Source organism: Sardina pilchardus, chromosome 14 (genome assembly GCF_963854185.1).
Source record: "Sardina pilchardus chromosome 14, fSarPil1.1, whole genome shotgun sequence".
In the NCBI taxonomy this organism is placed as follows: Eukaryota; Metazoa; Chordata; class Actinopteri; order Clupeiformes; family Clupeidae; genus Sardina; species Sardina pilchardus.
Window position 1 is genome coordinate 13,005,629 of NC_085007.1, and position 26,074 is coordinate 13,031,702.

General features: G+C 43.4%; 2 protein-coding genes across 5 annotated transcripts in view; one reads left to right on the plus strand and one right to left on the minus strand.

Moving 5' to 3' along the window:
* The window catches only part of ythdc2 (YTH domain containing 2), a 28,728-nt gene extending 5,213 nt beyond the window's left edge, over window positions 1-23,515 (plus strand). Inside the window, exons 8-31 of one of the 4 annotated variants that reach the window (XM_062553642.1) lie at window positions 2-158; window positions 904-1,011; window positions 1,928-2,076; window positions 2,348-2,483; window positions 3,197-3,323; window positions 5,406-5,471; window positions 6,272-6,453; window positions 6,675-6,771; window positions 6,963-7,050; window positions 7,687-7,767; window positions 7,945-8,027; window positions 8,357-8,462; window positions 8,839-8,958; window positions 10,924-11,196; window positions 11,602-11,728; window positions 12,317-12,522; window positions 15,332-15,527; window positions 16,236-16,339; window positions 16,965-17,263; window positions 17,602-17,752; window positions 19,491-19,694; window positions 19,854-20,036; window positions 20,782-20,878; window positions 22,883-23,515. In XM_062553642.1, coding sequence (XP_062409626.1) covers window positions 2-158; window positions 904-1,011; window positions 1,928-2,076; window positions 2,348-2,483; window positions 3,197-3,323; window positions 5,406-5,471; window positions 6,272-6,453; window positions 6,675-6,771; window positions 6,963-7,050; window positions 7,687-7,767; window positions 7,945-8,027; window positions 8,357-8,462; window positions 8,839-8,958; window positions 10,924-11,196; window positions 11,602-11,728; window positions 12,317-12,522; window positions 15,332-15,527; window positions 16,236-16,339; window positions 16,965-17,263; window positions 17,602-17,752; window positions 19,491-19,694; window positions 19,854-20,036; window positions 20,782-20,835 — 3,297 coding nt within the window. In that variant the 3' untranslated portion in view covers window positions 20,836-20,878; window positions 22,883-23,515. The remainder of the gene's footprint in view (window position 1; window positions 159-903; window positions 1,012-1,927; window positions 2,077-2,347; window positions 2,484-3,196; window positions 3,324-5,405; window positions 5,472-6,271; window positions 6,454-6,674; window positions 6,772-6,962; window positions 7,051-7,686; window positions 7,768-7,944; window positions 8,028-8,356; window positions 8,463-8,838; window positions 8,959-10,923; window positions 11,197-11,601; window positions 11,729-12,316; window positions 12,523-15,331; window positions 15,528-16,235; window positions 16,340-16,964; window positions 17,264-17,601; window positions 17,753-19,490; window positions 19,695-19,853; window positions 20,037-20,781; window positions 20,879-22,882) is intronic. The other 3 variants (XM_062553644.1, XM_062553640.1, XM_062553643.1) reach the window with 3 other exon arrangements.
* Window positions 23,516-23,821: 306 nt separating this feature from the next.
* LOC134100449 (vasotocin-neurophysin VT 1-like) lies at window positions 23,822-25,670 on the minus strand. Its single transcript, XM_062553646.1, has 3 exons — window positions 25,509-25,670; window positions 24,881-25,085; window positions 23,822-24,492 (listed from the first exon to the last, which is right to left on the minus strand). Exons 1-3 carry the CDS (start codon window positions 25,629-25,631, stop codon window positions 24,347-24,349), a joined length of 474 nt encoding a protein of 157 aa, XP_062409630.1. The 5' UTR covers window positions 25,632-25,670; the 3' UTR covers window positions 23,822-24,346.
* Between the last annotated feature and the right edge of the window lie 404 nt (window positions 25,671-26,074).

The window sequence follows — 26,074 nt, forward strand, 5'->3', positions numbered from 1 at the left end:
GGACGAGGTCCATGAGCGAGACGGCCTGAGCGACTTCCTCCTGACGAAACTGAGGGACCTGCTGCAGAAGATGCCCACGCTGAAGCTCATCCTCTCCAGCGCCGCTCTGGATATCGACCTCTTCGTGCGCTACTTCGGCACCTGTCCCGTCATTCACAGTAAGTCACCAGGGAGGGAGGCTGTAACGGCAATGCCACTGAGGTTGCACACACACACACACACACACACACACACACACACACACACACACACACACACACACACACATACACACACACACACATACACACACACACATACACACTGACTGAAGGTTTGTTTCATTTAGGAGTTTTTGAGGCCTCATGCACACAAGAACGGAAGGTTTTCCTTTGCATATTCAAATACAGCCAGACAAAGGCATCTGACATTTTATTTGACTCACAATAATCAAGTCAACTGTGCACCAAAACAGTGTGTCAATATGCTATCTGTCCATCTGACTATGAAAGCCCTGTCTGGTATGTTCAGTGTAATTTAGCTGACTGTGATCACATCACAATGTGCCTGCCATAGCAACATGATCGGCTTAGCGTACTGTAGACACACAGGCACCTGCAGCCATGTCAGCACAGTTAGCATTTTCTTGGCATGGATTTGGCATCTGTGAGTGATCAATTTACCATCGCCATTGTTAGTGTCTTCAGTAGCAGTAGGACAATAAAGCTCATGAAAGATGAATCATACTAAAGGCGGAAAATGAGCAGTGAAATATGTGTTTTTGAGTAAATTTTGTGAATTTTGAGTAAAAATCTGAATAGTTATCACTAGCTGCATCATATTATTATGATGGCGATCATGAGATCTGAATTCGGTAATCACAACGTTGATTAAATTGTAAGTTAAATGATTTTTCCCTCTTAGTTAAAGGAAGGCCATTTGAGGTCAAACAGCTTTTCCTGGAGGATGTTTTACGGACCACTGGCTATGCAAACAAAGACATGCTGAAGTACAAAAAGGAAATGCAGAGAGGTGAGTTCAGTGGTCTTTGGCCATTATAACAGGCTGGGACATTAACATTTCTTAGCATTGCATTTTTCAGTTCTTCCAGGATAGATTGTGGCAGCTAGTATATGTGAACACAGCCTGCAGTGGGTAAAAATAGACAGTATTGCATATTTCATACAGCAGTTAGACTCACAGCGGTCAGCAGGTTGAATTGAGGAAAAGCTCTGCAGTCTGGATAGTGCTGGTTCTGCATGCATTTCCAAAATTATACCAGAAAAGACAGTGTGTAGACCCTTTTCCGACTTCTTAATTACGATACATAATTAGTATTTTTGCAAAAAATGCCTATGGCATCTGAGAAATCATGTGGACAATAAAGTAATGGATAGGTCAACCATAGATAAAGCTGCAGAACTTCACTGTGCCTGGCAGAAGTTAAGTGGCACGTTGAAGTTCAAGTATACTAAAATAAGTGTCACCCTACCCTGGTGCTGTTATACTGTATGACTAAGCTAAAGTCTCCCAGAAACTGTTTAAATCAATGAGGACATGGACAGCATATGCAGTCAAAATGGAAAGTTACAGGAAGGAGTTAATATATTGCCAAGAGGGTTTATTATGTTTTTACTGTTATTACTGATTTTGAAAGTCAAGTTTTAGTACTGACTATATGATACATTCCTTGACATTTTTACATAGTTTGCTTTCTCTTGTTTTAGTAACTTTGTCTGCTTGTTTGTACATCACCTCTGGTAATATAAACCCAGAATGCGTAATAATGATCATACGGTCATCACATAGGCACTTACTGCACAGATGCTCTGGCTTCAATTTTTCCAATATGGCCGACCAATTTTGGCCCCTTTTCGTCACAGTGTGACTGCATGTTGTCATTGGTTTTAAACTCTCTTATGATCTGTCCCCTGCCCCTCTGCCCCAGTGGAGAAACAGCAGACGTCGCTGACGGAGTGGTGTAACGTACGCGAGGGCGTTCCCAGACAGGAGACCCAGAGAGACAAGATGGCCGCCCGCATCTTCCAGGAGAACGACCTGTTGGACGACGGAGGGGACGGCGTCTTCAGTCAGCTGGTAAAGCTCTCCACTCATCACTACTTCATCCCATTCTTTAATGCACGATCACGCGAAGGTTATGGAGGTGAAGACATTTGTGTGTCTATTACGTGGACTGAAGTTGGAAAGAGGTTATTTTTTCACTATGTATGTTGCTTTGCTGGTTAATCCATCAATTATAGACTGAATACCAGGTAAAACTGTCGGATGGCCTAAAACATAAAGAAAAACTTGAGAGATGTCTCCTTTTTTTTGAAAGGAAGAACATCATGAATTGTGTTTATTACAGAATGAGAAAGACGTGGCATCACTGGACCCCTGGTTACTGAAGGAAATGGACGCCTGCATCTCAGACATCTTCCTTAATGAAGACAATGACGCCTTCGTCCAACTCTTCAACCTCATCCTGAGTGAGAACGTCAGTGGTATGAGTCTTTGCATTTCTCTCTCACTCTCATCCGCTTTACATTAATGCATTATCATTTTATGTATCATTTATGTATTGTGGAGCTGACATTGTGGGCACATCAGAGTCACTTGTACCCGATCCATTACACAGCCATAGTGAGTTTAGGAAGACAATGTTGATATAAGAAAGAAACACAAAATATGTTCAGACTCAACTCAATGTCATAGAACGTTATGAGTTATAAACAAATTATGAATTTAAACAGTGTTCATTTGAATGTTTTAGACCACAACAATATGCACTGTAACATGCATAATTTATTGAAAGATTTATTATTACTTATTCACTGCTTGAAGTTTGCACTTGAAGTTTGCGCTTGAGGAACACTGTGCCAGAATTCAGGCCGGGTTGTTTAAGGTTTGAAAATAAACATTTTTTTTTCAAACCTTAAACATGGCCATATACCATAATGGTTTCAGAAATTTCTGATGACTTCAGGCACAGATGTATCCCTTGCTTTAAGCCCTGCTAGTTTCATCACTCATCAGTGTCATTGGTTAAAGGAATAATCCGGAGTAAAAACAACTTTCTGGGTGATAATGAGTTCAAACTATGTTAAATCGGGGGGAGTTTTTGAGCTAGACACTTCAGTGGCAGTGTATGGACTGAGGGATTATTCCAGATTATTCCGTTAACTCTGCCCCTTGCCTGTGCTGTGTTGTGTGCCAGTGGACTACAGGCACAGCGACACGAGCGCCACCCCTCTGATGGTGGCGTCGGCGCGGGGCTTCATCAGCCAGGCGGAGCAGCTGCTCAGCATGGGGGCCAGCATCTCCCTCAAGGCCTCCAACGGATGGTAAGGGAGGGAACTGTTCCGCTCCGCTCTCACACGCCTCACCTCACACACACTCGGTGCCTGTTTTAGAAAAACAGTTCTGTCGTGCATTCTGTTAGGCGGGGGGGGGGGATCGCACTGGAAATAATGAAGCAAGCAGCAGCAGCAGCGCTCAGACCATAATGAGTTCCATCTCGTTCCTAAGTAACATAAAAGTTTGGGCTAAACTGACGATTAAATACTCTCGTGTTGGGCTTTGAAAGTTGAACCAAGTTCAACGCTCAGCTTGTTTAACATTAGCATTACGCTAACTGGCTGCCACCACTCCGCTGCATAGGGAACAATAGGAAGCCTGCCGCTTACCGCTGGCCAGTGTCATCCCTGCCTTAGAGTCAGACTGCAGCCTCTGTTATGTTCTGATTGTTCTGATTGGAAAGAGAGACCCATAGGCCTCCCTCAAGGCCTCCAATGGATGTTGAGGAAGGAGAGAACCTCTCTGCTCTCTCAAGTGTCACCCAAAGACTATATGTATAGATTGACAGGGCATTATCAGATAAAAGTGAAACCAGCAGAATAGTGGTTACTATTCAGTGGAACATGACTGAATGGAATCACACTGTCCATCGGTATACAGTCATTGGCATCACCTTACATGCACACATTCAGTGCCTGTTTGGAAAAACAGTGTGTCACGCAGCCTGCTCATTTCAGACCGTGTTCTCTGTTTTGTCCCGATTGGAAAGAGACACCCATGGGGACCAGCGTCTCCCAGAAGGCCTCCAATGGAGGGTGAGGAAGGGAAGCGCTCTTGCGAGCATCACCTTACTTGCACTCAATTATGTAACATCATAGCATGGGTTGTCTCTGCTCATTGTTAAAGTCCTCTCAGTCATGGCACAATGGGATCTAATACCCCTGTTTCCATTGTTATGGTACTAATTCTGACAGTCTTAAAAGGTTACTTTTTGTATCTGCTGGTGCGGTTTTACCCTTGCCACAGTTGATATGTTAAGCTCTAAACTGGCGAAGTTCAGGAGGTGGAGAAGAGAAGATCTTGACGCACTCAACAACGCGCTTGCACGGTTTGCTATGGAGCCTGTGGTCTGTGGTCTGATGTCAGCTGATGTTGTTACTTTCGCTTCAGACTGAAAAGTGTGCCGAGTTCACAGTGCCTGTTGTGTCACCACATGACATGTGTCATCTTACAGTACAAGATTCAGACTGAAGTCTCAGTTGTGTTCTGCTGGATATCTCTCACGGAGACACCCTAGGCCAGGGCTGTCAAGGATAATTACATTATGATGATAATCATACTTTCTCTGTGCTGTTGAAAAAGAAAAAAGACATGACATGATATTTCAAGAAAGAAAGTGGTATATGACAGTACACAAGGTTTGCTCAAAAGTGGGTGTAGTAAGTTAATCACCAAGCAATCTGATACCCGTGCAGAAAATTGAGAATGACAGCGAGAATGACCATGACGATGACTGCCCCCACGAGATGACATTCCAGCAGATCCGACCCACTGCCTAATGACTCTGACGCCCCTGGCCTCATGAACGTTACCAATGTGGCATGGCCGTTTCTGGGTGTTTCTTTCCAATCAGAACAATCACCAAAACATTTAGTGTATTCCATCAAATTCTGCATTGCACAACCAGGGTCATGACCCAATTGTTTTCTTGCCTTTGTTTCAAAAACAAATCTGTGTACCCAGAGGGTCACACCCAATCCCAACTAATCCCTTTGCTACCGGCTGAGGCCAAAAGTTGTTTGGACTTTCCCATCAGTTTTGACAAAAACATTGTGACTGTTTCACAAAATGGAGCTTTTATAATGATGTTAGTACTGTGCACTATGCTCTGTCATGCTCCATCAAGCAGCCACACAGTGTTCTGTCTCAACTTGCCCCATAAATCCTTCAGCTTCTGAATAGAAAATATTGACATTCACACATTGCCGTATAGGAGAGTACAGTGTACTGTATGTGGACAGACTTGCTTGGTTACTCTTAACAAGCAGGTTATTTGTCTTTGCCACGGGCCGTTTCAAACCTAATGACCTGATTTTCACACTGTTTGTTTTCATCTGTCTGTCCTGCAGGACTGCACTTGACTGGGCGAAGCATTTCAACCAGGCTGAAGTGGTGGATCTCCTGGAGGCCTTCATGTGAGTGTGGCAGAGTGGCTGTGCACGCACCCCACCTACAGTACTGTACAGTGCTCAGCAGAAGTGCTAAATGCTAAAGTTGACTAGAAAGAGGAATAAAAAATCTTATAATCTTTTGGAAATTGATCTTGATGCCTTAAAGGTTACGCTAGATTTTTTTTTGTCTGGTAATATTCCAGAATTCCGAACATACAGAAAATCTGCTGGACATATATTTTAAATAGCCATAATTGCCTATACATTTAAACTGCATTAAATCACTATATGCCATAATATATTTCCACAATGCAGTTTATTAAGCTTCATCAGCACCAGCAGTTTGCTTAGGATCAGCTTTGCACAAGAAGCGGAGGAAGCTACTTACTGTACAGTACTTACAACGCAACTACAACTCCTGCTTATTTGTGGCGCGATTTCATAGAACGAATGAAAGCCTATTCAGCTGCTTGTGTAAACTTGAACTGAATTGAAGATTTCATAGGCTAAGTTTATATTTAAGTTGTCATGCTATCATATACTGTAGCATATTTTCCACCGGACCCATTCTGCCCGTTTATATTTTCTGGCGGACAACTGTATGTGAAACTGGCCAATTTCCGGCTCTAGCCGGCTAATGTAACGTAAACTCTGGTCTTGTCCAAAGTGTGCATAACGTTTTAGCATTGCACTAGTCATGGAGTTTCTTTAGGTGTGGCTACTCATGGGAGTTCATCAAAATCCCATACACATGGAGAGACATTGACCAGATTAATTGGCGCGCCATCTGAGCGGTCTCTCTTTATTGGCTGATTCCCCTGTAGCTCCTCCCAGGAGGCGGGGGGTAAGCTGGACGAGTCGTCGCTGGTCCCGTCGTCCAGTGCGGAGCTGAACGCAGAGGACCAGGAGCTGCTGAAGGTGTACCACCACAGCTTCGACGACGAGAAGGTGGACCTGGACCTCGTCATGCACCTTCTCTTCAACATCTGTCAGAGCTCAGATGAAGGTGAGAAAGTGTGTGTGTGTGTGTGTGTGTGTGTGTGTGTGTTTGTTTATTATTCATAGTTCTCCTCAACATCTTGCTTCAGCTGCATTCAGCATTTCCTGGTATATTCACCTTAAGTATGAACAACTTTTTGCCAGGATTACCGGACTCAGTTGCACATTTATAGTTACAGTATTGTTAACCCCTTCGTTTTCTATGTCTCTGTCTGTTCTGGGGCCCAGGTGCGGTGTTGATCTTCTTGCCAGGATATGATGAGATCGTCAGCCTCAGGGACCGCATCCTCTACGATGATAAGAGATTTGCTGACCAGCCTCAAAGGTGAAAATAAAGGAATATATGACATACTGCATATGTTTGTGTGTGTGCTGCAAGAACTTCACTGGTGAAAACCAAAATTGATAATCTGATCCATTTTAATGTATTCTACTATACTGTATGTGATTTGCTTTAACAATTAACCCTTGAAAAATTATTCAGCCATAACATGTTATCTGGATTCATTTTCACAGGTATCAAGTGTTCACTCTACACTCCAACATGCAGACCTCCGACCAGAAGAAGGTGCTAAAGAACACACCTGTTGGTGTTCGGAAAATTGTGAGTGTTTTTTTTTTTTTTAACCTTTTCCTCTGGTAACTCTGAATCTGTCATCTAATATGCCTGATATCCAATAATCAAAAGCCTGAGTGACTCCCTGTCCCTGTCTGACGAAGGCAATAGCTGAAATGCTCCACTGCATTTTGCCATTTTGGATAACAGCATCAGCTAAATATGAATGTAAAGCTGTGTCTGGTGCATAGAATTCATGAATGGTGATGTTCCCGGTTATTTTAGGGACTACTTTTTCCACAGTGGGATACGCATAGGCCACTAGAGGGAGCACAACAGATTGTGTATCGGTTAGTTTCTGGACCTGGATGGGCAATGAGCCATTCTGCAGTTGTCTTTTGGAGCAGATTGCCTAGAGCCCTGAAAACAATTAGAAATGCAAAGTGTTTTAAGTCTAGCCTTAAACAACGGTTAAGTAGTTAACTCCTAATTTGTATTTTCCTGTCCTGTACATGTATGTTATTTGCGGTAATGTTGATTGTAGTGGATTGCAGTAATTTACTGTTATTTTTGGGTTGTTTCCATTTACATCATGATTCTCGCTGTCATAATTTTGCTTAGTGTGTCTGTGCAGGGTTTGATGAATTCTAGGAATATAATTCTTGCAAATTGTTTTCTCCTTAGATCCTGTCAACAAACATCGCTGAGACCAGCATCACAGTCAACGATGTAGTGTTTGTTATTGATTCTGGAAAAGTAAAAGAGGTAAATTCACAGAAAGATAATTACTTGCCTTTTGAGTAATATCAAGTAACAAGAGCTAGGTAATACATAGTGTTAAATTGAAAGATACAATTTTAGCTTTTCACAACATGTTTAAAGGATGAAGTATCTATTAGATGTTCTCATTAAGCGGTTTTGTCATAACTCGGCCGTCTGCAGAAGTCCTTTGATGCCCTGAACCATGTGACCATGCTGAAGATGGTGTGGATCTCTAAGGCCAGTGCCACGCAGAGGAAGGGAAGGTAGGACCAATCAGGAGAAGAGATGTGTTGCTGAACAGTGCTACACATCATGTAGAAATGACAACATAATAGCATCTGTGTTAGCTTAAAAAGTAATGAAATACTAAAGTATGAAATGTGCTTTATAAATAAAGTTGATTTGAATTGACTTGACTTAAACTTAAAAGGAAGGAGGAGTAACATTCAACAAGCACATGTATCATGCCACTACAAAACAAAGTATGGCATGGTGGTGGGTAGTGTTTTACATCTTCTGAGTCCCTGTTGTCTGTTGTGTGTTTTTGTGTTTGTCTGTTGTGTTGTTGTGTGTTGTGTGTTGTCTTATGCAGAGCGGGGCGCTGCAGACCCGGTATCTGCTTCCACCTGTTCAGTCGCCTGCGCTTCGACAACATGCTGGAACACCAGGTGCCGCAGCTACTGAGAATGCCTCTACAGGTATAAACGCACACACACACACATACACATACATATACACTGGCCCCCTAATCATCCCCTAGTGTACAGTAATTGGCTCATTCACTCACTCATTCATCCCCTCACTCTCCACTTCAAGCTGAGCGTGCTTGTGCATAATGGCTACTGTGCATCACCCACGTACTGTAGATGATGTCCATAGGTGGTGGTAAGTGAGGTTCCCCTCTCACTGTAATGTGCTTTAGGTGCCTTGAAAAGCACCATATAAATGCAATGTGTTGTTGTTGTTGTTGTTGTTGTTGTCATCATCATTATTGTTCTTGTTGTTGTTGTCATCTCTGCCCCTCTGAGTTGCTTCCCCATTCATCATCTCCTTATGCTTTGTTCACCCCTTCAGGAGCTGTGCCTGCACACTAAGCTGTTGGCCCCCATCACTTGTCCCATAGCGGAGTTCCTCTCCAGAGCCCCCGAGCCCCCACACAGCCTCAGCGTCAAAAACGCAGTGCAGATGCTGAAGGTGAGAACCCGCACAGGCGCACACATACTCCACAACGCACGGATTACAATACACAGAACACTTGCGGAGCGTGAAAATAAGCTTTCGCTATGATGAATGAAACTGACTAGGCTGGGTAAGCCATGCCTGATCTGCCAGAGATTTGGATTTCACCCTGCAGCTCAGGCTGGAAGCCTGCACATCTATCTCTTCTGCTTCCTGTCCACATCTTCTGGGTCCTGTCACAAACTAGCTTATCCAAAACGCGCGCCCGGATCGTTGGTCTGATTGGTTGAAGGACTATCCAAAAGCGCACAGTCATTTGAACTATGTCCATTGATCACGCCTCTTGTGCAGTAGAAATAAAGCACAGACTCCCCAGACTAATGTTCAATCTTAAAAGATTGAGCTTAGCATGGTGATAGCCAGACCAGGAACTGACCTCATCACTCACGTTTGCGCCATGGACGTTCAAAAGACGTTGAGAAAAGTTTTCACTAAGTTTTCACAGTTGTGCTTTCAGTATAGCCTTGCCATCAGTGTCAGAAGTGCTGTGACAGTGCTCAAGATGAGAACCAACACTTGATGAATAACTTGATGATAGAGAAGACAAACCATTTTGTGGATTGATGCATCATCGTGTGAAATTTGCTACAACCTGACTCGAAAACAACCTCTGGTAGCCTATAAGTGGCATCACACTCTGTCCGCCACTCATCCGAAGCTGATCGAAATTACATAAGCCTAAAGCTTTGAGTTAAGGCCATAATATGTGTACGCGTGTTTGTTGGCATTTTGCAAAATCCGCAGAATCATGTTATACAAGCAAACCGCACACAGAGGCATCCTTTATTGTTGAGGTCAGACATGATGATCATTCAAACATGACCTTCTACCTGTGCTGTGCACTGACTCAGTGCTGCCAAAGCATCATCCTTCTGTCTCTGGTCCTGTGCTGTCCTGTGCTGTGCTGTGTTGTGTGAGAGGGTGACTGGCTACAGTAGAGTGGTGAAAGCCGAATGTGTGCTTCTTTTAAATGTTATATTTAACAATGTCTTTTGCATTTATTATCCAATCAACGTCAAACTGGCACTTAACTCATGCCCATAGCAAGACACCTACCAAGTTTGAAATCAATCGGACTAACAGTTTGTCAGATATGCACATAACAGATAGACAAACAGACGTTCCTGTAATATATAGATAGATATTACATTCTGTGCAGATGCTCAAGGTGAGACCTACCACACTGCTGCTTATCTAACAGGGTTGGGCATTATATGAAGATAACCAGCACTTCGTCTTGTGCACAGAGTCGTGTTGAATTGCTATATTTTTATAGTATTTATAGTTACAGTATTTATAGAATAGTATGGTTTATATAACCATGCTTAAAACTGTGCTGTTATTTATTCTCCCCGCTGGGAAGGTCGAAGTTATTATACTCAAAGTGTTCTTGGAGCCTATCTCTGTCTCTCAACCATTGTTATCTGTTTGTTGGGTGTGTCCATTTTTAACCATGGACAAACCGTTCCAAAGAACTGTTACAGAGCTTCATGACCATGGTCACTTGGGCAACTTATCGCGATTTTGATCAGTTATTCTGAGTAGCTTGATGAATATGTTGCTATTCTTTTTTTCTTTTGGTCAAAACTATCATAGAAATGGCTGTTTTTATAGCTAATTTTACCTCATCACTTCAGCCGAGAGGTTATGTTTTGTCAAAAACTACCGTCTCGATTTGATAGAGAAGTGGTCCAAGGAAGAACCAGTTCAATTTTGAAGACAATCGGAATTAGTGTTGCAAGATAAAGTATGCCATAAACAAACTGATATAAACATGCCATTGACAAACAAACAAACAAGCAAACAAACTAATGAAATTGAGTTCTTCTCCCTCAATTTCTACGATTCTAACATATCTGTGCGCCCGTACCTGCATGGCTTTCTAACACACCTGTAACACACCTGTAACTCACCTGTCAGACGATCGACGCCATGGACCCATGGGAGGACCTGACGGAGCTGGGCTACCACCTGGCCGACCTGCCCGTGGAGCCGCACCTGGGCAAGATGGTGCTGTGCGCGGTGGTGCTCAAGTGCCTGGACCCCATCCTGACCATCGCCTGCACGCTGGCCCACCGCGACCCCTTCGTGCTGCCCAGCCAGGCCTCGCAGAAGAGGGCCGCCATGCTCTGCCGCAAGCGCTTCACCGCCGGCACCTTCAGCGACCACATGGCCCTGCTCAGGGCTTTTCAGGTATGCAGGGGAAACAGACACGAGCGTACACACACACACACACACACACACACACACGCACACTGTACATTTCAGGTATGCGGGGGAAACAGACACGTGCGTACACACACACACACACACACACACACACACACACACACGCTGTACATTTCAGGTATGCAGGGGAAACACACACACACACACACACATATACTTGCAAAAATGCATTTTACATTGACAGACAGACTTGGGGGTGTAAATAAATAGGTGCATATCATTTGTAATTCTTAATAGAGCATTTCCAAATGCATTGTATTTATATTGTATTTCCAAACTGAACATAATGGTAAATGGTAAAGAAACATATTTGCATGGTTAACCTATTTATTTGTGTGTGTGTGCACACGTGCGTCTGTGATCCGTCAGGCGTGGCAGAAGGCTCGTAGTGATGGCTGGGAGCGCTCCTTCTGTGAGAAGAACTACCTGTCTCAGGCCACCATGGAGATCATCATTGGCATGAGGACCCAGCTACTGGGACAGCTCAGGGCCATCGGTGAGTCTATCACTATATCCGCCACACGTAGCAGGGGGTTTTTCCTTCTTCAGATTCTGAAATAGTTGCGTTCACATCGATATGAGAAAAAGCCGTCAAGAGCCAGATTAATCAAGGAGATGACGATGTTGGCCTATCAGAGACCATCACCATCCAAATATTCAAATTTTCCTGTCCACTCTCAAACTGAAAATCTCCAAATTATTATTTTATAACTGTTTTGAGTGACCGAAAGCAGTATTGTGTGAATGAAAATTAAAATGTAAAAAACTCTTTGAAAATACCGGGCAGCATGTGGACATGACCTTAATCAGATGACAAGATTGGACCCCCAATGAATGAATTTTGTGAATGTGTGTGTGTGCAGCAGGCCAGATGATGGCTGAGGCGTTATGCTTTTGTTAAACTATTTCCTCATTTCGTAGATCTACTATTTTCTTTAATAAATTATCACTATTATTGTTACCTCTCGTGTTGTCTCCATTTTGTCATGGTTTTGAGCCAAACTGTGACAACGTGCACACATGCATCTACATTGCGTATTCACATTTCTATCTGTGTGTGTGTGTGTGCGTGTGTGTCCCTCAGGTTTTGTGCGTGCGCGTGGTGGCGGGGACATCCGTGACGTGAACCTGAACTCGGAGAACTGGGCGGTGGTGAAGGCGGCGCTGGTGGCAGGCATGTACCCCAACCTGCTACACGTGGACCGCGAGAGCGCCGCCCTGGTGGGCGCCAAGGAGAAGAGGGTCCGCTTCCACCCCAACTCCATCCTCAGCCAGCCGCAGTTCAAGAAGGTCACTTACACACACACACACACGTGCGCATACATACATACATACCGAGGGATAAAAAGCAAAGGGGCGTAAGTGACATTTTGGTCAAATTTGAGTTATATATATCACCTGAAGGCTCTTGAGCTCTTTTTAGCTGACAAAATTATAGAAGTAAAATATTTATAAATATAAAGTTATTAACTGTGAACATATAGAAACAGTTAGATTTGTTTTGGCTCCCCTGTAAAGTTGGTGAAATGTCACCTACGCCCCTTTGCTTCTCAGCCCTCGATACATACATGCATACAGTACATGCATGCGCACTCCCACACTCTCTCTGGACAAACTGCAGCACTATACTATACATTCGAGCCTTTGTTGAAAGCTGGACACTGGACACAGTTAATCTGTGTAGCTCTGCAAGGAGTTTAGACAATCTTCTATAGCTTTAGTTCTTCTATAGCTTATGTCACAGATGCATATAAAGAATTCTGAAATCCGGTGCAGGGGACATCCATAACTGCAGACATAATGAAGGAGGTAAGCTGTGAGTGTAAATACCTTTAAATAGATACATAGATTTTAAGAATGGCATAATGTTTGAATGAAGTGTTGAGCACTAGTTGTCATTTGAGTGTCTGCGGACTTGTTGTACAAGAGTCTGTGTGCAGTGCTCTGATGTATTGTCAAAAGTATCTCAAGGTTAAGACTTTGAAGGATTCTCGTTGTTGTGTTCTGAAGGATGTTCAAAAACCACTGAAACCGTGATTTGAAAGCACCGAAAGCACTTGGTCGCGTCATCCTGACCTAGATTTCTTCACCTTCTGTGGCGTTCGATTTCAGAACATACAGTGCCTATAGAAAGTCATCATACCCTTTTGAAATAGTTACTTTTTTTGTCTTACAGCCTGAAATCAAAACCCATTTTTAAAAAAATCTTTTCCAGTTTTATTAACAAATTTAGCTGTACAACATCAAAATAATGATAAAAAAGTGAACAGATCTGAAAATTAATAAAAAATGAAAAACTAGAATAACAGGGTTGGAAAAGTCATCATACCCCTGACTTAATACTTTGTAAAGCTTCCTTTTGCTTTCATTACAGCCATCAATCTGTTTGGATATGTCTCTATTATAGCTTTGCACACCTAGATAGGGGAATATTTGCCCAATTTTCCATACAGAAATGTTAAAATTTAGTCAAATTCTGTAGGGAATGGCGATGGACTGCTCTCTTCAAGTCAATCCACATATTTTCTATAGGATTTAAGTCAGGGCTCTGACTTTGCCACTCAAGGATATTCACCATCCTATCCTTAAGCCACTGCTTTGTTCTTTTGGCAGTATGTTTAGGATTATTGTCGTGTTGGAAGGCGAATGACCTCCCCATCCTCAGCTGTCTAGGAGAGGGACACAGGTTTTCCTTAAGAATGTGGGTGTACTTGGCAGCATCCATTTTCCCTTCTATCCTGACCAATTGCCCAGTTCCCGCTGAAAAGAAACATCCCCACAACATAATGTTGCCCCCACCATGCTTCACACTAGGTATGGTGCGTTTTGGGTGGTGTACTGTGTTGGTTTTCGCCAAACATTGCGCTTGGAGTTCAGTGCAAAAACACATCTGGAATATTCTGATACCATGTGGAAAAAGCTTATATGGTCAGATGAGACTAAGATCGAACTTTTTGGAGACTAAGATTGAAGTTTTTGGACTGAGCTCCAGGCGCTAACTAAACACAGTATACACACCCAAACACACCCAAAACACACCATACCTACTTTGAAGCATGGTGGGGGCAACATTATGTTTTGGGGATGCTTCTCTTCAGCGGGGACTGGGCAATTGGTCAGGATAGAAGGGAAAATGGATGCTGCCAAGTACACCAAAATTCTTGAGGAAAACCTGCGTCCCTCTCCTAAACAGCTGAGGATGGGGAGGTCATTCGCCTTCCAACACGACAAAAATCCTAAACATACTGCCAAAAGAACAAAGCAGTGGCTTAAGGATAGGATGGTGAATATCCTTGAGTGGCAAAGTCAGAGCCCTGACTTAAATCCTATAGAAAATATGTGGATTGACTTGAAGAGAGCAGTCCATCGCCATTCCCTACAGAATTTGACTAAATTTTAACAATTCTGCACGGAAAATTGGGCAAATATTCCCCTGTCTATGTGTGCAAAGCTATAATAGAGACATATCCAAACAGATTGATGGCTGTAATGAAAGCAAAAGGAAGCTTGACAAAGTATTAAGTCAGGGGTATGATGACTTTTCCAACCCTGTTATTCTAGTTTTTAATTTTTTATTAATTTTCAGAACTGTTGACTTTTTTTTCATTATTTTGATGTTGTACAGCTACATTTGTAAATAAAACTGGAAAAGATTTTTTTTTTAAATGGGTTTTGATTTCAGGCTGTAAGACAAAAAAAGTAACTATTTCAAAAGGGTATGATAACTTTCTATAGGCACTGTATATAAGATTACTGAAGATAAATGCAGAAAATGATTACAATAATACTGAGAAGAAAAGTTCTATCAGCGTTAGAGTCTGCCTCTCTTTTAGGGTTATGGTTATATGATTTAGCAGATGCTTTTGTCCAAAGCACCATACAAATAAAAAAAACAATACTATAGTTAAAAATGAACAGTGAACATAGCCTAATCTATGAAAATAAGCAGATAACATAATAAACAAACCATAACTCATAAGAACCACTAATAAATGAAGTATTAATTATTAGTTTTATGAAAGGATATAGGGAAAATAAACAGTGGTGTAACTTTCATGCCTATTTGTTTATTTTTTTTGTTTATTTGTCTCAATCTCAGATGCCTCCAGCCAATGGGCAGTTGGCAGCGGTGCAAGCTCTGCCCACTGATTGGCTGATTTATGACGAGATGACGCGCGCCCACCGGATCGCCAGCGTGCGCTGCTGCTCGATCGTCTCCCCGCTGGCAGTGGGCATCTTTGGGGGCTGCGCCAAGCTGCCCAGCACTGCCCTGCAGGAGCCCACAGTGCAGAGAGGTACATGGAAGCACACACTTGGGCCGTTCACAACAAAAATGAGAACTATGAATGATAAAAAAATATATATATATACATCTAAAAAATACAAGATGTAGGGTCTGGGAACTCACCATAGGCAGGGCTCAATCGGAGGGGTGGAATAAACAAATCTTTCAAATTCCCTCTCCACGCAATAGGATAGCGGTACAACCAATCATCTTCTTGTTTTCAAGTAGCAGGATGGGAAAACACGCTAAAGGGTCGTAACTTATGGTCGCATGTCAGTCATCATTATGTTAAGCTCGCACATCCACTCTACAGTATACAACATGTGATTGGCCCGATCGTCATTTCAAATGTCCAGCTCCCAAGGAAAGGTAGAGTTGCTAGACTACCCCGACAGATTGCTACAGCTAGGGGCATCTAGATTTCTAGGCTAGCCATCACATTCATCAACACAAAGAAAGACTTTTCATAACTTTGGTCAGAGCGGCCGCTTTTATTGTTATGGTTATGGTACAAACACAACCTTGGACCTATAAACACAAACACACACACACACACTCTTAGAAACAGTCACACTCACTCACAAACTCACACATACACATACACATACACATACCAATACAATTACACTGCCACTAAACCTTAGTGTGTGTGTCTGTGTGTGTGTGTGTGTGTGTGTGTGTGTGTGTGTGTGTGTGTGTGTGTGTGTGTGTGTGTTAGATGACGTGAATGAGAGCAGTGACAGTGAGATGGAGGACCGCTCCACCGCTCACCTGGCTCAGATGAAGATCGACGACTGGCTCAACTTCAAACTGGACCGGGAGGTAAGAGGCTTGTGTAGTGGTGGATCATCATGACTCCTCATATCCTGAGGTAAACCGTGGGAAAGTGTCCTGTGCTCAGTACCGACATGTCTATCATTTCGATTTCAATTTCAATTCAATTTCGCTTATAGAGCTCCAAAACATTGCACATGTCTCATGGCACTTTACAGAGTGTTAAACATCGTGTAACATTATGTTTCCTCTTTCTGGCTCTCTCCTCATCTCTCTGGCCCCTTCTTACTTACCCTCTCTCTCTCTCTCTCCTTTTCATTCCCCTCTTTCCCTCGCCTTTTCTCCTTCTTTTCCACTCACTCCTGCATATTTTCTGTTCATTTCTTTTCTATACCTCCCTCTCTGGGTTTCTCTCCTCCTCTTTTTTTGCTCCATTTGTCCTCTGTTCTCTGTCCCGTTTCTTTCTTTCTTTCTTTCTTTCTTTCTTCCCTTTTGCTTTCTCCCTCACCTCACCTTGTGCTCTTTCTTTCTTCTGTTTTGTTTCTCCTGCTCCTGCTTTTTCTCCCCTTTCCTCCCCTCCCCTAATCCCTCTCTTCCTCCCTCTTTATACCCCCCCACCTCCCTTTGTCGGCAAACCTAACATCCCCGCCCCATCCTTCCCGCTCTATCCCAGACGGCCAACCTGGCGTTCCAGCTCCGGCAGAAGTGGCACGGCCTGTTCCTGCGGCGCATCCGCGCGCCCTCCAAGCCCTGGTCGCAGCTGGACGAGTCCACCCTGCGGGCGCTGGTGTCGGCGATGGCGGCCGAGGAGCAGGCGGCCGGCCTGCAGCAGCCCACGGGCATCGGGCAGCGCCCGCGCCCCATGGCCTCCGACGAGCCGCCCCAGCCCTCGTCCTGGAGGACCGCGCAGAGCCGCAGGGGTCCGGGGGGCGACCACGAGCCTGCCGACGAGCCCAGCGCCTCCGTGGACAGGTACACGTTCAGCCTGCAGTGGACCCTTTGCACAGCAGCCTCATCAGCCAGCTCATACTTTGCACGTGTTTGGAAGGACCTGGCCCCCTAAGTCTCGACCATGAAAAAAAAAAAAAGAGAATAGTCTGGTTTTGAAATACATTCTATGGTGGGATAACCTTCAATCTCCTCTTCAGTAACATTGAAGATGGTTTGTTCTTCTCTTGTGCACTTTAGTTCAATGTCTTAACTTGATTGTCATGGATTATATACTCCTACTTCCTACCCTTTTGTCTGTCTACATGTACAATGTCATGTAGAGATGATGACTCATCATCCACTTCCTGTTCCTCTTTCAGACCTCCAAGGTCCTGCCCGTCTCCGGCCGTACTCCCACAGAAGGGCCAACGGGAGAAGGGAGCGGCGCACTCCAAGCGCCCAGAGGATCACGCACCCAAGGCGGGAGGCGAGAGTCCCGGCACCAGCCCAACATCCACATCCTCAGGAAAGGTGAGGAGGACCTGCGCCGGAAGAAGAGCTCATGGTCCAGTGTCACTTTTGTTTAGATTCCCATGAGTTGGCACTACAGTGGCCACGTTTACATGATGTTTTTAATTCCGAATTAGTTTATTCAGAATTAAATAGATCGGAATTAAAATACATGGAAATACATGGAAATAATAATTCCGAATTGGCGTTTACATGGAACATACGTTAATTACGCTTTATTGTATTCTGCTGAACGTCTGGGGGTCGGGAAGGGTTCCGATTGGACAGGCGGCGCATGAACGTAGCCTAATAAGGTCTACCGGAAGAAAACAAACTTTAGCTGGCTAGCAACTTTTTTGTCATCTCGGGTTAACGTTACAGCATGGACAATAACATAATGAAAACGGGTTTCACAGTAACTATGATAATAGGCCTACTATTTAGCCAGCAGCTCGAGAATATTGTCAAGCTTCACGTTTGCTAGCTGAGGAGGAGAAGACTGTCGGAGAAGGGGGGAAGAAGACGGAGCCGAATTAACCATGAAACGAGCATGCGCTTCTTCTTCCTCCTTGTACGAGCATGCGCCAAACAAACGGAATAAACTTTTAATCGGAATAAAGGTTTACATGATCAAGGAGGGGAGTTAATTCCGCTTTAACATCGGAATAAACCAACCACTTAAATCGGAATTAAGTTTAATTCGGAATAATCATTTTCAAGCGGAATAAGCGTTTACATGGTCTCTTTTAAAGCGGAATTAACTTTTATTCCGATTTAACTTGGTTTTATTCGGAATTAAAGCTCTCATGTAAACGCAGCAAGTGAAGTGTTTTTTTTTTTTCGTATTCTGGAGTGTATTGAGAGCTGATATATCAACCATCTCAAGTCAGTTACGGCTTATTTGTTTCACCCACACACACACACACGATGAGCAAACCAGTAATTGCTTGAAAACTGTTCTTGGATGGTTGCATGATGAGTAACCCAATAAAGTATGATGAGTGAGCCAAGAAATGGTTGAAAACAAGTCAAACTAGGACACACACTAATGGCATACATGCGACAGCAAACATTATCAGTACGCTCTTCAAACGCAAACAAGGTTAAACCGATATTGTTGTGTTGTAGAACTATATTTAAACCCACATTTTCTTTGTGAGGTCATGCACACTCACAAACTTGCCGTTTGTTTGTACACATTGTTGGGCAGTAGCCTGTAGCTCAACACGGAAGAAAGATAGCAGCTTTCCTTCCATGAAACATTGCTGCCATTGCTAGCAACAACCAGATACCTTTCTCATTCATCGCCTCTTTAAATAGTGTGTTTTGATTTGTTAAGTGCCAAACAAGTGAGATTGCTGCTTCCCTGTAATCACAAACAAAGCTACCATTGTTTGGCAAAAACAGAGTGTGACTTGATGTATTTTCCTTGATCAATGCAGGAGTTCTTCCAAGAGTTTTGTGCTGTTTCCATTTTTACCAGCATACTGTGTGTGTGTGTGTGTGTGTGTGTGTGTGTGTGTGTGTGTGTGTGTGTGTGTGTGTGTGTGTGTGTGTGTGTGTGTGTGTGTGTGTGTGTGTGTGTGTGTGTGTGTGTGTGTGTTACTCTGTGTGTGGAAGGGGAGCAGCTTTAACAGTTCCTCATGGAATTTGGTGCTCCCACTGCTCTGGTATTACACTTGACCCTAACTCAATCTCTCCCCAATCCACTGACACACACTCATACACTCCCTTTTGTTTACATGTCACCGTGCTGCAGTGCTCCAAGTCCTCCAGCCCGCGGACCGTGTCGTCGGTGCGCTACTTCATCATGAAGAGCAGCAACCTGCGCAACATCGAACTCTCCCAGCAGAGGGGCATCTGGTCCACCACGCCCAGCAACGAGCTCAAGCTCAACCGCGCCTTCCAGGAGAGCAGCCTCGTCTTCCTCGTCTTCTCTGTCCAGGGCTCCGGGCATTTCCAGGTAGGCGGGGCGGTGGAGAGGGACATGCAGTATTTGGAAATTATGGATGACTGTGTAGATGGTTGGATAGGTGGAGGAATGAGTGGTTGGATAGATGGATGTGGAGTAATATTAATTATTGATTTGTGTGTGTGTGTGTGTGTGTGTGTGGCCGAGCAGGGCTATGCTAGGATGGTATCGGAGATTGGTCAGGAGCGGTGTCAGGACTGGGGCTCATCGGGGCTGGGGGGCGTGTTCAGTGTGGAGTGGATCCGCAAAGACAGCCTGCCCTTCCAGTGCACGTACCAGCTCCTCAACCCCTGGAACGACAACAAGAAGGTGCAGATCAGCCGTGATGGACAGGTGGGACATCACATTCACACACACACACACACACACACACACACACACACACACACACACACACCATCCTTCATACAGGCATGCATACGTACACAGTATATTCACAGCATTATAGTTGCTGTTCTTGGCCCACCTATAACTCTCTTTAATGCGGGACAGCTTATTGGGCAGATGATGTTTGTTAGAATGTTCTGTTCTTTTAACACACAGTAATTTGGCTGTGATCTGATAGAGGTGTTTGTGGCTTCACTGGGAATGCTCTGAAAATGAATAGGTCCAAGTCTGTTTTCATGTAGTTTCAGGGTTCATACATGTTCATTGTTCCATGGAAGATATGTGTGTGTTCCATGATGTTCGAATGTTGATGTTAGAAATACTTTTCTGAAATTCCACAGTGTTTGTTTTGCAACCAAAGGTGGATGATTGAACATCCAAAGAGTAATTGTTAAAGATTTCATGGACAGCTAAAGTTATCCAATTGAACAGCTTGAACAAATGTATCAGGCCCAATTGTAAGCCACGATGTACCTGTCCACCTTTTTTAGAGTTATTCTTGAATTAATGTGGATATTGCGATAGAGACATTGTATGAAGCTCTCTCTCCTCTCGCTGTCACTTTCTTATCGTTTCTCTCTCCCCTCTCTCTGCTCTCACTTCTCTCTCTTCTCTCTCTCTCTCTCTCTCTCTCTCTCTCTTTCTGTCTTTCTCTCTTCTCTCTCTCCTCAACATTGACTCCCCCTCTCAGGAGTTGGAGCCTCAAGCTGGAGCTCAGCTGTTGCAGCTGTGGGAACGTCTCTAAGGTCAGGTGGAAACCACGGCAACCAAGCAGATGAAAAATACTAGTCAGTCAAGAGCAGGGCTGTACGCTAAGCTTTTTCACTAGGAGCACAGGTGCTCCTAAATGAAAAAGTTTAGGAGCACAGAAAAAAATTTAGGAGCACTATGAAATTTCCTTGAAAACCTTCTTGCCTTAAGCAGGATACAGATCATTCACAGCAGTGGCAATCATAGTCTCTGCTCACACACAGAAAATGGCTTGTCTTGTTTCTATTTCATATTTTGAATTCAGAATTTGTATACATTTTGTTATCAATTTATAGCATTTTAGGATCTGCATAATTACTTATAGCTTAAAATATTCAGTAAACTGAATACTTCATATTGATTACACTGTAATGATATTACAGGGGTGGTGTGTAGGTCTAATGGAGTGCCTGTCACTTTAAGATGTACGTGAACATAATTAGGTTTCATTCGGTTTTAGGAAAAGAGTCAAGCATAGTTCAAGGATACATCATGTTTTCATTAAATAACTTAAATGTTCAAAAAACGAACAAAGGTAAAGACAAATATTTCTGGTGTAATAGAAAAATGAGTGTCCACTGTCCAGTAACGTTAACTTCTATGATTTAGGTAGCCTACCATGGCATGGCATCGTGAGTTGTCACTTTTTCCTTGGTCATGTTTAATTGGCTGGGTGCAACTTACTCTACCATGACTCGTCTTGGAGTTTGGTAGGCTATATCTGTTATATCCAATGAGTGACAACCAGAGCTCAAAATAAAACGGTATTCTCCTGATAACGTTAGTGGAATGGAATTAATGTGAATGTAACCTCCATACAAAGACGCAGAGTGGCTATATGATGCGCACATTTGCAATGAAAATGTTCCGCCTTTTTAAAGCAGGTGTAGCCTACACCAAATCGTGGTTAAATCCATCATTTAGACAACAGAATCAGTCGGATTTCTTTCATAGAAGTCAACCAGGCCTATGTCAAATGCAGGCTGGGGTGAAGCTACTGTAACACGGTTTCAACACCGTGTTTATCAACCGTGATAATAATAATATTTGAAATGAACACGGTAATTTGGGGCAGCCGTGGTGTACTGGTTAGCGCATCGGGCTTGTAACCGGAGGGTTGCCGGTTCGATCCCCGACCAGTCCACCACGGCTGAAGTGCCCTTGAGCAAGGCACCTAACCCCTCACTGCTCCCCGAGCGCCGCTGGTTGGGCAGGCAGCTCACTGCTCTGGGTTGTGTGATTCACCTCACTGTGTGTTCACTGTGTGCTGTGTGTTCACTAATTCGGTTAAATTGGGTTAAATGCAGAGAACTGAATTTCCCTCACGGGATCAAAAAAGTATATAAAAAAAAAAAAAAAAAAATAATAATAATAATTGTAGGCTATATAGTCAACATTCTTATCATGGTTTGCCGTTTCAACGGTAGGCTAATCGCTACAAAGTCACCAACTGATAACGAACAGATTGAAGAAAAAGAATGGTTTTGGAGTGACATTTCTTCCGTGTGTGAGAGACAGCGAGGTTGATGCTGAAAGCGTGAGTTTCCAGCCAGGAGCGTTAGAGTTGTCAACTATGAAATTTGTATACAGATGCGCGAAAATTGTAATAGCCTATACTTTGATCCACTTGGTGTGGATTTTTAGGAGCAAAATGCGAATAAAAGGGTTGAATTCAGTACTCGCACCTGTGCTCCCATTTCATATTTTCAATTAGCACTAATATATATTTACTCGCATTTGCGACGAGGTGCTCGCAGCGTACAGCCCTGGTCAAGAGATAGATTTTTGAAAGCAGCATAACACAGAGCACCCCCTCCACACACACACACACACACACACACTTTACACATTAGTATTTGTGAAACTATTATGTATTTGGTTTATAAAGACACAAGGAGCAAGTAAAAAGGAGATTGTGTTAAAAAAAAAAAAAAACCTGGTTCAGGATCAGAGCCTTATGTCCAGCTTGTCTCTTAGAAGACTGCGCAGGTAGTTCTGCTGATGGAGCCATTTCATGTCCCTCTCTGCTCTCTTTTCTGCAGGTAGAACCGAAATCGAAAGGCCTGAAGGTGCAAGCCCTTCGTGAATGGACCCCTTTTCTCTCGTTTTGTGTGTGTGTGAGGCACGTGACATCGCCAGAGCTTTATGTGAAGTCATGAAATGGACTGCTCCAGTGCCGTTTTGGTTCCTGAAGCACGATAGTGACGTTCCGAGTCACCATCGTGAGCCACGGCATCAATGGATAAGTCTTCTGGGTGCACATACTTGAATTATTGTTCAGAACTGTGGTTCCTGTTTGAAGGTTCTCACATAAGTGTTCCAATTTAAGTTTCCAATGCCTTACTTTGGCCTAGTTGTACTTTGTTGTCGGTCTTGGGTCAAGAGTTGGCTGATTAAGTTATACAGAAATCAAAAGCAGTAAGACCTGATAGACGGACAGTGATAAAGCAAGACGTAATTTCGGAGGAGGCCTTTGAGCCAGAGATGTCCTTGATTCACTTCTTTGCTGTTGAAGCCTTTCAGGAAAACGCTATGAACTGGAAAGCAAATATTTGTGCTAAAGATTGAGATGGAGATTGTTGTAATGAATTGCCCTTGTAATCAGTCTCGATGGTCTCTGTTTATAATGCATAGATGATGAATTAGAGAATAATGCAGGTTTGTACACAGGGTCGGGGGGGGGGGGGGGGGGGGGGGGGGGGTGGTTAATATATTTTGCCTGTTCTCTGGCAGAAATACTTTTGGGCCTCATTCTCCCTTCATTGAGTTTATCAAAGATTTATCAGGTCTTTGTGAAGAGAAATACCATTTTTAAGCCTATCTACCTATCTATGAGTTAATGTGTTACCTCATGTATAGTAATTGATTACTTTAATTTTTCAGGAGATCACATGTTTACACTGTTCCTTTAAACACTGACTGTGTAGTGAGCAGACCACTGTCTCTGTTGATTCGAGTTGTATCTCGTGTTGTATTAAAGTTAAAGATTTGGGTTTTCAAACATTTTCCTTGTGATTTTTTTTTTAACAGCAGTTTTTACTTTTCTTTTTTTTTTTCAATGAAAACTTGGAAAAGAGTTGGTTTACAGTGCCAGTGCAAGAAAAGATTTATTTGCTACATATTTACACCCATTGTACAATGCATATTTTCAAAGCATTAAAAATGACAAAATTCTGCTGGTCAGTGCAGTAATTTCAAACATTTATGTTAACATTTCTTTCCTTTTTATTTTATGTGTGTGTGTGTGTGTGTTTGTGTCTGTGTGTGTCTCTGTCTGTCTGTCTGTCGGTCAGTCAATATCCATATGAAGCTGAAATCCAGAGTTGTGTACAATTTGCTGTGTGTGTGTGCCTGTGTCTGTGTCTGTGTGTGTGTGTCTGGTTAGGGAAAAAAAACTATTCATATAGCACTCCACTACGCACCTATCTACAGTATGTGCATGTCGGATACATTGCTGTGCACAACAAGCAGGCTGCCAATCTTCTTTCCTCCAGTAGATGGAGCTATTAGTACTGACTCCGTCCCCGTCCACTAGCATGTAGGATCCGCATCAGGATCTCCGCCGGAGACGGGCCCATCAGCGTTGCAGTCTGCTCACCCAAGGGTCTGTTTTTACTCTCCTCCTGGCAGTCTGGGTCCAGAACGCAGCTCTCTGAAAAAACATTTTTTTTCCAATTCAGACCAGGATTAGGGATGACCAATAAAAACACTTCTCCATCACATTTCCCATCTCTGAGATTTGAGACTATTGCCAGGTGCTATGTTTCATACGTCTCCATTCTCTCGAAAAATAGTAATCGGCAGAGTTGTCGAATTTCTTGATTAATAGCCTGCCATAAAGTAGCCCATATAATGTTGTAGCCTACCAGCCTGTATGGCACATACAGTGCCAAGTTGGAAAAATACATAGCCTAGTGATAACTCTTAACATTATTCACTTAATAAGACTGCATTATTTTCACATCACTGACATTTAGCTCAAATGTAGACAAGCCAACGACTCTCAAAAATGCAAAGCAATCAGACCATAACCGACTCACCGGCGTCGCAGCAGATACCGGGCGCAGCGCAGTGGCCGTCCTCGGGGCCGCATGGTTTTCCGCTGGCTTCACACGGGGATGGCAGGTAGTCCTCTTCCGCACAGCGTGCAGCCTCCGGAGAGCCCACATAGCAGCCCATCTCATCCCCGCAGCAGATGCTGGGGCCAAAACAATGCCCCCTATCGCCGGGGCCACATGCCATACACTGGGTGAAGAACAAGATGCGCAATTTAATGATCGCTCACGTTTGGGTTGAGCGCAAACAAAACGTTTACTCATCTGTGGATGGTCCATTGACATTAAGATATGTTTTTTTTAGTCTTATGTCTGAAAGAATTTACCTCCCCTCATTTGTCACTTCAACTCTCTCTCTCTCTCTCTCCTCCATGTCTCTCTTTCACTCATTCTCTCCATCGCCCATTCATAGCCTACGCTACCCTACAAAACACTGGGAACTGATTAGGGTAGCCTAGTCTAAATTAGGCCTAAAATTAGATGCTGACAGAACATTCAGTCTAGTATTCAGAACCCAGATATATTCCGATACAGCAATGCACGGTGTTAAACATGCACTCAGACAGGTGTCCGATTAGAAAAAAAAGAAGAGGGGGAAACAAAAGCTTCTCACCTGTCTGGGAAGTTGATCCGGGAATGACCGCTTTCCACCTCTGGGGCAGTTCTGGATGTAACAGGCTGAGGACAACGACAGAAGACCAAGGAGACAGAGCAGCTGCAGTCCGAAATCGCTCATTGTGTTAAAAGCAAATAAGTGGCCTTCTCTCAACCTCAACCTTGCTGAAGTAGACTATTTCTTCTGTGTGTCTCTTCTCACTCGACTGCTGCTACAGAGCCGAGCGCTATTTATCTGAAACTTGGAGCATGATGATGCTCTTCTTCAACGTCATCATGTTTGTTCCTTCTGCCCCCACCACCGTCGTCACTTTCACGACCTCGATGTCACTCTCCGCTGGATCAAAAGTTAATCAAAACGATTTAACCGATTAGGTATTTTTCAGCCATCAACATATTGTGCAATATCCTTACAATTGCGCATTAGTTGGAAAAGAAACATCAGACATTGTATAATGCAGCCGCTTGAAATTAGCCTAAACTGGGATATAATTTTTCTGGATAGACCTACTGATAACTTCAGTTCTCAATTGCACAGTCTACATAGCCTAGGTTAAGTTCAGA

Coding starts and splice junctions, on each gene's coding strand:
- LOC134100449 (XM_062553646.1), bottom strand. CDS start 25,631: ATGAGCGATTTCGGACTGCAGCTGCTCTGTCTCCTTGGTCTTCTGTCG. Junction 25,086..25,508: donor CGGATCAACTTCCCAGACAG/GTGAGAAGCTTT, acceptor TTCTTCACCCAG/TGTATGGCATGTGGCCCCGG. Junction 24,493..24,880: donor CGGTATCTGCTGCGACGCCG/GTGAGTCGGTTA, acceptor ATGTTTTTTCAG/AGAGCTGCGTTCTGGACCCA.